Here is a 10661-nt window from a genome sequence, read left to right as displayed (position 1 = left end):
CAGCCACACCTACCTAAAACGGCTCGTTCTAACACGCCCCCACATACCTACGTCGCTCTGTGGGAAGATTTGCATAACACCGCCCAAATGTTCACGCAAAGAAAGAAGGCGTAACTTTTATTCTCGCTGTAGTATTGTTGCCGCCGCCATATCCTGAAGACGCTGTGTGCTTCGTTGTGAAAGCGAAACTACTTTGTTTGGTCTTCCAAAAGAGGACGATATCCGCTTCGTCATGCCTAGAGCTGATCCGTGCTGGTCGCTGAGGGAATACAACAGTATGGTGAGGGGCGTAACATTTCCGTCACACGCTTGAGGTATTCGGCCAATCACAACGCACTGGATAGCTGGCCAATCAGAGCACACCTCGCTTTTCAGACCGATGAGCTTTGTAAAAATCGTCGCGTTTCAAAAAGGCGGGGCATAGAGGAGAAACAATAATGTACAGTATGTGGAAAATAATGTGTTTTTTTAAACTTTAAACCGCATAAACACATTTCATTACACCAAATACACAAAATAATGTTCTTTTTAGCAGCATCATATGACCCCTTTAATTTAAAATGTATTAGTCATGTCGTGAATTTCAGAATACTAGAGTTTTTGTGAAGATGAGGACTTTGAATGATGTCAGTGCACAAACAGCGTTGTGTCTCCATGCATCTTGCGTCCGTGTTGATGGTTTGCTCCTGTGGGGATGAGCAGTCCACGTGCCATGGGAAAGATTAAATTCTACTGCTGTCATCCACACTCTCTGGTGAGAAGTAGAATGCTTAGATAAATGTAAAACATATGGAGCTGACACATCTTTCATCATTTATATGTCTCTGCGGTCCTGTGCACATGTGGCTGGGTTTGACTGGTATTCTGCTTTGTGATGGCTGTGAAACTAGCTTTGATTGACAAAAGCAACTTTTTTCGATTTTTTTAATTTTCAGTCAATATTTATATTTAATAACATTAGCTAGTTGATTTAACTATTTAATCTGTTTATTTGAATGGTCTGATATGATATTATATATATATAAGAACAGTGGAAATTAAATAACATTGTAGCCCCCTGACTTCCATTGTATGGACCAAAAAAAACGTTTTTCTTTTTTTTTTTTCAAAATGTCATCTTTTATGCCTCTGCCCCTTTAAAGTCAGCATGAAATGAAAATTCATCCTATCTGTTTTATAAATGCATATTATAGATTTTCTTGTGAACAATTCAGCTGTGCACACTGGGCCTTCCGGGAAAAACAGGTTTCTCTCTGGTGACATTTACAGGATTTCTACAATCATTTAGTCCACTTAAACCTACTCCTGCAAGCTCAGTTTCACCTGCCTTCACTTTTGAGAGCATCACCCACTTTTTAAAATCCAGTCAACAACCGATACATAGAACCAAGATCTGATGCTGCTTCTGTTTCATTGTGACTTTAAGTATTCTGTGAGAGCAGCTTTTATTATTTCTGCCTTGACGTCTAAGCAGAAGCAATATGCTAGATGTTTGTCATATCGCAGTTCAAATCGTAATTACAATATTTGTCATAATCGCAATAGGATTATATGCTGCCCTGTTTCATATCCTATTCTTTAGAATTGTCTGTGACATTATCAGCACAGTGCCATACCGGACAAAACAGTCTTTGCCAGATTACCCCGACTTCCTGTCTGTATGATTAGAAGAAGCCTTGGCCTCCAGAAAGGCTGTTCATGCTGAACAGCACAGAACCCGATGACAGTGAGAGAGACGCTTTTTAAAGAAATCAATCCTTTTATTCTGCAAGGGCACATTAAATTGATCAAAAATTGACACTAAAGACCTTTGTGATGTTACAAAATGTTTATATTTCAAATATATTATGTTATTTTGACATTTCTATTAATCAAAGAATCCTAAAAAAAATAACTGTTTCCACAAAAATATTAAGCTATAATATAATAACACTGTTATAAAAAAAAAATTCAACATTAATAATAAGAATTTATGTAGCTTTTAACCTGCTTTTTACTGAATTATAGGTGGTAGAAATGTAACAGGACACAGAGAAAATGTACGTGTTTGAGTGTGTGTGACTTTAAAGAAATCCCTCAAGCTCCATTTACCATGACCTCTAGTCAAGGTCATTTCCTGGATGCTTCCTTTGCGATCTTTGTATATGTGTTTTTGTGCTCAATCGTATATGTGTTCTGAACTCCAAAGCCAGGTGTAAGGAAGCAAACCAACCAATCACAGGACACCAGGTGCACCCTGGGATAGAAGTGTTCCTCTTCATCAGCAGTTTGACTAGAGGAAGTAAGCCCACTCCCAGCTCTGAAAGAGCAGTGAACATACATCACTGTAGTGATACATCACTGATGAGAACAACATCATGTTCCTCTTAATTCAATATTGAAGACATGCTTGCATAGTAATATGACTGATCTCACTCTTTGGAAGGCCAGTTCTGATAATATGCATAACAAGACATAAGGCAAGCTGGCTACAACAGAACACAGTTGTCTGTGATTTTAAATAAAAGCTAATTAAGGTTTTGTTCATACCATTTTGTTCAGTTTGTAAAGGAAATTTACAACCATATTCCATAAACAAAGTGACTCCTTTAAACATTGAAGACTCAAGACTGAATTTTGGGAGCAAATTTGGTTGATTGGTATGTACCTATGATTTAAACAAGCACACTTAAAGGTGCACTAGGCGTTTTTTGCCGATGTTGATATCAACGATGTTGATATTTGAAAGCACCAAAACAAACACGCCCATACCCCAACAGGACCTCGCCCCTATTTTGATAACTCCGCCCCACACGTACGTTCACAACCCTGGCAGTGACGATGGCAGAATCTGCTATGCCTTGCGGCCGCAGCATATTCAAGCAAAAGCCAACACAGAAAAGTTGTGTGAAAAAGCAAATTCAACGTAACTCACCAATCAAGAAGAAACAAAGCAACCTTGGCATCCGATTCCCTTCCCGCTCCTTGAGTTCTCTCCACCGCTGGAAGCTGTTCCGATATTTACGCGGGTCCTACCTCTTGCCTGATTTGTAACCCTTCTTTTTAATGTTTTGTTCCTCCGAAATCTTCCTCTTTTTTTTTTTTTATCTGCCATCTCTTGTTATCGATTATCGGTAGTCGATTTGCTAATATCCGTCCTGTGCACTCACTAAGTGCTCTCTTCTCCCTATCATTATTAGACACGCCCCTTACTGCTGATTGGCTGCAAGTGTGTTTTGGGACTCGGAACGACACTGTGGTCAAAAGCGTTTTTCAAAAATCGCTTAGTGCACCTTTAATGGGATATTCTTTGCTAGGGCTGCCCAAATTATAATGTTGAAACATGCTTTTATTTAATCAGCTTTATTTTGATTCATCTTGCAGCCCAATTATCAATATTAAGGCTATTCTCTCTCAGGTTATTAAAATTGGTCAAACTTAGAGGTTTATGTAGTAGGAGAGGGAGTCAGAACACTACAGTGGGTTGAATCCGTTTTTAATTGCATATCTGAGTGGTTGAAAACAGCAAATGCTGCCCAAAATTTTCAAATTGACAAAAAAATAAAAAATGTATTTCTCATAGACATGGCTACTGTCTGTTACTAAGGTTACAAGACATTATTCAACCCAAATAATTTGTGTTGCATCTCTTAGTAAATACAGTTGTCGATCCCAAACATGCTACATATTAAATTGAAGGACACAGTTGAAGCTTGTGGAGAAAGTAAATATTCCAGTGTGAAGTGTTCTTCCATCACATTCTCCAAATAACAATCTCAGCAAGCCAGGGATTCCTCTTGTTTCAGAGATAGTGGACATGACAGTCACTCGCAGTGAAGGAATTCCACTAGCAGGGCTTTATATTCTGCTAGACATACACCAGTAAAGACACAAGACACCCTGTGAAATGAAAGAAAGAAACTGACAGACTGTAACACGTTTTTATTGTATGCTGGTCACACTGTGCTTGCACACATACAACTCTATCAATAGCAGAAATCCTGAATGGAGCCTAATTTACTGAGCTGCTCTTCAATAGGGCCTTTTTAGCATGGGATGCAGTTAGCATACAAGCAGGAGACTCCCTTTGGATTCTGTGCGAGGTGAATGAGAGGTTAAACAGAGAAAGTTTGTGTTGCCATGGCAGCATAATGATATGATAATTCAGGGAGGCCTCCGTCATGCCTTGTGTCTCAAACACACACTTGAGTAAAAGAGCAGAGTTGACATCTTTATTTGGTCAGATTGCAGTGGATGTCCTGAAATATGCAAGAATCTGTGTTTTTAACACAAGCACATTTTCACAGTCCTTGTAATGACATGTAACATCTGACCTGACACTAAACACACACACACTGTCCTCGTGAGTGTGTGTAGATACTGATAGCTTTAGCAGTGAGTATGTCATAGATGTATTTTGGACACATGGACAGCAGATGAAAAGCATACACGCATGCACTCATGATGATTTAAGCACAAGTGACTGTCTTCCTGTGGAGAAAACCAGACCGGAGCACATAGGTGCACGAAAGTGTATGTTAGTGTATGCTTACATGCCTGTGTCAGTGTTTACATTAGTGTACACTAGATTGAGATTGTTTTCTTAACCCAAGGATGAGTGAGAGAATCCATTTTCAAATAAGAAAACCACAACACATACACTTGCGTACTTGCGTTTATGTCCCCATCTGTACAACAAACACATTTGAGGCAGTTTTCGTCTCCCTCTGTATTTTGGGTTTTGTTGAAAGTTGACTCAGTTCAGATGCTTCCTCTCACTGGCAGTTAACACATGGCCCAGTTTCACACAGCATTTTACAACCGACTGTTTGACAAAGTCAACATGATCCATGTCAGATGACAAATGGGAATGTAAACACTGGATATTTTCTCAAGTCAGGATGGGGTGTCCAGTTGTTCTGTATTTAAAAAAAAAAAGGCTAAATACGGTTTTGACTCCAAACATTTTTTCCCCCTCATACACTACTTTTCAAATGTTTTGGGCCAGTAAACAAAAAGGTATCGTTAGTTCCACAAAAATGTTAAGCAACATAACTCTTTTCAACATTAATAATAATATTAATTGTTTATTTATTATTATACAAATGCCAAATAGGCATATTAGAATGATTTCTGACAGAAGCAATGGCGGCTGAAAATTCAGCTTTGCCATCACAGGACAAAAGTGCATTTTGACATGTTAAAGCAGAAAACATATTTTAAAATTTATTATTTCACAATATTACTATTTTTATTCAATTTCTGATCAAATAAATGCAGCCTTGCCAAGTATGAGACAAAGACACAGACACCAAATTGTTGAACGGCTCTGTACATGCATTTTTGTAAATGTAATAAAATGTAATCAATACATTAATTGGTGTGCAGACAGAGTTTAGCCCCTTTAAAGCATGACATCTACACACATTCCAACAAATATGTTTGTCCATCACGATTAGTTGCTCAGGTAACTCATCGACTAACTGATTTAGAAAATTGGTATATAAGAGTTTGTTTAAAGTGGTTTAAAGAAACAGCTTTCAAAGGTGATGTGTCTGTGTTAGAGTAGGATGTAATTAGGCCAAATTTTGTCCGTATCAATATGTAATCTGTGGATTCTTAGTGCACTATATGTTAATCCTTTGACTCCGTAAATGAGTGCCGAGGTGTGTTAGATTTTTGTTATTTTGGTATTTTCCAAGAGCACTGTGCCTCAGAGGAGTGGAAATATAAACAGGCAGTGTCTGTCCTGCGGTGGCTCTTGTTCCCTTTTTCTCCCTCTCTTACTTTCTGTCTTCCTCATCTTGTTTTGCTGCATCTCCAGAGTGTCTCATCTGTGCCCTGTGAGCCTCAGGAGCCTGACATATGCTCTGTGAACAGCACCACACTGCCCTCTACTGCCTCAAATCATAGAAATCTCTCTATACATTTGGTTAACACAAATCCAGCCGCCACTCATACATACATACTACCTGTCTGCCAGTAGGAGATAAGGCCGTATATGAGAAATGTAATGTTCAGTGCTGAGGTGTTGAAGCGTTTTATTGTACATGTCCTAATTCCATTCTTTTCTATATTTTTCATCAGAATTCCTCTGCACAAATCCAGCTCTGAAGATGGATCAGGTTTGTGTTTCATTATGAAAACTGTTCAGCTATTATGATGATGTTCTGGTGGTTTTGAGGAAATTACATGGAATTATTTGGTGTTATACCAGACTGGAATGTTCTGTTGACAGAGTTCACTGTAAACACTAGATGGGCAGACGTGTAGATGTTAGATAATCGATGTAGAGTCAGTTCTTTTTGTAAAGTGTTCAATTTAGGTATTTCAGAGTGTATGTTTGTACAAAAGTTAATGAGTTTGATTGCCCTGATGGCTTTCTCCTCTCCTCACATACAGGAAAATGGGACAACAAGAAGAAAAACAAATCCTTCTGGCAGAACTTTCGAAAGTCACAGAAAGGGGTCACAAGGCAAACGTCAAAAGGTAATAAAAACAAACTCAATCTGTTTTCTCATGTTTCCTCCCTTTATAACTCTTAGCTCACTTGTTTTTATTGTTCAGAGACACTATATGAGAGAAGAGATGGCCCACTCATAGAAATAAGAATGGAAGAAATAATAACACTAAATATTGTGGCTGTAGTTCCATCTTTCACTTAAATATCCAATGCATTTTTGATCCTGTTTGTTTACTCTAGAATGAGAAAAACTAGACCAGTTTTTTTTTTTTTTCCTGCAAAAATGAATTTATGGCAGACTGAGTATGTGTGTTAGATAAATAAGTGTATGAGTGAATAAATAGTGTGTGTTCCACAGTTATTGTCAAGTGTTAACCATGGCTTTATTATAGTGAAAGTGTAGTAACCAAGGTTTTTTTTTTTTTTTTTTTTTTTTTTGCCTGCAAAAATGAATTTATGGCACCACGGTTGTCATATTATTGCTGATTTCAAAATATGTTTTTGAAACATGATCTTGACTATATGATGATCACTGAATGGACTGACTTGGCCTAAAGGGGCTTTCCCTTGTTCTTGTTGCTCACCTTTGACCTTTGACCCTCCAGGAGAGGACATTGGCTATGTGGCCAGTGAGATCACTATGAGTGATGAAGAACGGATCCAGCTGATGATGATGGTGAAAGAGAAGATGATCACAGTGGAGGAGGCGCTGGCACGGGTAAACACATCCCATTATCCAAGATTTTTGTAAACTTGTTGGCAATGAGCTTTCCTAGCTTACATTCATGTGTCGGTTGTCATATTATTGCTGATTTCAAAATATGTTTTTGAAACATGATCTTGACTATATGATGATCACTGAATGGACTGACTTGGCCTAAAGGGGCTTTCCCTTGTTCTTGTTGCTCACCTTTGACCTTTGACCCTCCAGGAGAGGACATTGGCTATGTGGCCAGTGAGATCACTATGAGTGATGAAGAACGGATCCAGCTGATGATGATGGTGAAAGAGAAGATGATCACAGTGGAGGAGGCGCTGGCACGGGTAAACACATCCCATTATCCCCGAAGAGTAAAACAAATGAGCTTTCCTAGCTTACATTCATGTGTACTAACCTTACTTACCCAGACTGATGCCCCCTGCTCCTTCTTTGCTCCAAACGCACATACACACACTCACATACATTTAAATACATGCGTACTGACCCTGCATCTGAGAGCTGCAGTAGATTTCTTAGTGCAAATCATGTTTTGTTGAGATGAAGGAGGGTGTTTGGTGTCTAATTTCTGACGTAGGGTTAGCTGGGATTGGTTGGATAGATTTCTTATGTCCTTTTTCACTGTTTAGGTGTTTTGGGTGATTGTAGGTCTCTTTTTTTCCCTCTGTCATTGTTTTTTGAGTACATGATAATGATTCATTATCATCTGATAATCAACCTAATGGATGATTGTAGAATGTGGCTTCCTTCTCTCCACAAGGCTGACATTGATTCCTTTAACCAACTGGGGTTTCTACATCCTTTAAAGCCTCTTCTGCTTCATTTTTTGCTTCATCCTCCTTTGGGCTGGTAGTTAATTAATCTCTGTAATGAGCAGTCTTGATTGACTGGATCTAAAATTTGAATCAATGCTAAGCCTTTGTGGATAGTTGACATCATACATGCTATAAGCATGCATGAACGTATCTGTCCTCTTGTGTTTATGTTTGAATGCAAATGTATTTTTTTTTAATTAATGTTGCTTTACTTGTTCTGTGTTTTTTGTCTTTATGTGCTATGTTTCTTTGTGTCCAAAGGCGTCATGCATTTATTTGTTTTATTTTATTTTTTTATTTAAGATAGGATAGTCTAGTGGTGCATAGTGTAGCATGAAAATGGACCCAGGATCAACCAATGATCATTATGCATTTTTATTGTATAAAAAGAGCAGCTTTGTCGTTTTGTTCCAGTGGGGAAAAAGTGGAAATTAGAGTGACATAAGGGTGGGTAGTAACTTTTTAACCTAAAAACTTAAATTTAATAATAAAAAACAAATACCTAATAAATGATTATAGAATATAATTATTCTATAAATGAGTATAGAATAAAATATTTTTTTGATAAATAATATAATGTAATATAGTTTCTATCTCCTATGCTCATTTATTTGATCAAAAATACAGTAATAACAGTAATATTCTGAAATATTATTACAATTTAAAATAACTATTTGTTTATTTTAAAAATATTTTAAAATTTAAATTTATTCCTGTGATGGCAAAGCTGAATTTTCAGCAGCCATTACTCCAGTTTTCAGTGTCACATGATCCTTCAGAAATCATTCTAACATTTTCTGACATTCCGAAACCCAAACTTTTGAATGATAGTTTATATAAATACAGATAATTAATAAATAAATAAAAAACTCTTAGTTTAAATGGACATGGCATTTCTGTGTGTGCCTGTGTCTGTCTTTTTAATGTATTTTGCTGGTGACTGGTGAAAGCTTTGTGTGTGTGTGTGTGTGTGTGTGTGTGTGTGTGTGTATGTAAGGTTGTATGGGGTGTTCTGACTCTATTTCTGTAACAAATAGGGTGTGTGAGTGTAAGGGTGACGGGGCGGCTCTCTTTGACCTCTTGTTCTCCATAGTTAAAGGAATATGAGAGGAACAGACAGTTGAGCAGCAGTACAGACACAGCAGAGTGGACTGAAGGATCCAGTCCCACTGTTAACCTCTCCTCCGTCTGCAATGTAAGTACTATACTAAACCACCCAGACTGTAGACCTGATAGGACGTTTACAACATAACCTCATTCAGTCACATCAAAGTTTATTTTCCTCCTGCAGTAAGTGTTAGTAATGTCTCTCACTGTACTGACTGATGTCTTGTGTGTGTCTATGGAGTTAAATCTCTGCAGACCACACTAGTGACATTGTGGTTTATAAACTCAGGCAGTGGCAGTTCTTACGTCAACCCAGTTCATCCCCTTCCCTGCTATAACCACTGTAAACACACTTTCATTTGTTAGAAACTTTAAGACTCATAAAGCTTAGGATGTTCTGTAGGTACCATACATTAAATCTGCACTCAGTATTTTTTATTTATTTATTTTTTTTAATGTTGATCGTCTTGGATTTACATGATACATAGTGGTGTGAGTATCATGCTTCAGTTTTTGATTTCACTGTAAAAATGTGCAAACAGCAGTCAGCCATGAGTATTGTTAGGCTGGTCATGTGATCTGAACGTGGCTTTTATTAGGTTACTGATGTGACTAGAGTCTTCATATGTACATATGTTCATGTACATAATTTTTAAAAGTACTATTAATTTCTGTTGAGGTGAAACTTTTTAAATGAGTAATTTACTGAGTGCACTTCTAAATCAATACTAGCAGTGATCTGAAAGCTGATATGTCATGGGTGTTTGAATGGAGATGATAATGTAATGCCTCAGCTGTAAAGAGCATCTGGCACTGGCAGCTCACTCTAAAACCTCTAGTGTTGATGTCATTTCTACTTGGCATGAGGAGCTGGCACACCAAACATCCCCTGGTGATGAGGTCATAATGTGCGTCTTAACTGAAGAGTGATATGTGGCCATTTCTGCCTCCTGGCCTTTGAAATCAGTTTGATATGTCACACTACTCTGGCTCTAGTTACCATTACAAGAGCATGCTTTGTGTAGACCGTATATATGTGCCTGTGCACAGGGCCGTCCCAAGCATTGCATGAAGGGGTACTTGGTTAAATCCTTGAAAGGTTTGGTAACAGTGGATTTAGTTTGCCCTCTTGGCTATAATAATAAGCTGCCAATACACACATAGTTATCATGGAAACTTTGAGCAGCTTCCAGCCTCTGGAAGTAAACATACATCTCCTTTTCTAATGGTCAACAGCTAAGCTGTTTTTGCAATGCTTTTTGATGTTAACAAACCACAGCACAGCTTCGCTCAGCGCTTAAAGCTACAGAATGACTCACTCTGGCCAGCAAAGCCTTGTGTCCGCTGAGAGGAGTCACTGCCAGTTCCTGCTGCAACGCTTTCTGTGCATCTTTATGTTGTTTGTGTGTGCAGTCAATGTCATTTTATGTCCCAAAGGATTAAATTTGAGGAAATTGAAGACCTTTTTTAACTGACTTCTGATAATGGATTTGAAGAGAAAGATAAATACTGCTGTTGTGGGTGAAGCTCTCCAAAAACTGTGAAGAAATGTCCTTGGATATGTTTAACACCAAAATCA

The 10661-nt window shown here is 38.0% G+C and overlaps 1 protein-coding gene across 1 annotated transcript in view; it reads left to right on the top strand.

Moving 5' to 3' along the window:
* Positions 1 to 10661, top strand: part of LOC107696119 (SAM and SH3 domain-containing protein 1-like) — a 53515-nt gene that overhangs the window by 28072 nt on the left and 14782 nt on the right. The window contains exons 5-8 of the mRNA XM_016496299.1: positions 6067 to 6104; positions 6382 to 6468; positions 7048 to 7160; positions 9069 to 9170. Of these exons, the coding sequence (XP_016351785.1) occupies positions 6067 to 6104; positions 6382 to 6468; positions 7048 to 7160; positions 9069 to 9170 (340 nt within the window). The remainder of the gene's footprint in view (positions 1 to 6066; positions 6105 to 6381; positions 6469 to 7047; positions 7161 to 9068; positions 9171 to 10661) is intronic.

This window comes from Sinocyclocheilus anshuiensis, unplaced genomic scaffold (assembly GCF_001515605.1).
Source record: "Sinocyclocheilus anshuiensis isolate Anshui unplaced genomic scaffold, SAMN03320099.WGS_v1.1 scaffold306, whole genome shotgun sequence".
Taxonomy (NCBI): domain Eukaryota; kingdom Metazoa; phylum Chordata; class Actinopteri; order Cypriniformes; family Cyprinidae; genus Sinocyclocheilus; species Sinocyclocheilus anshuiensis.
The sequence above is the reverse complement of the archived record's forward strand: the minus strand, read 5'-3'. Positions and strand labels throughout refer to the sequence as shown.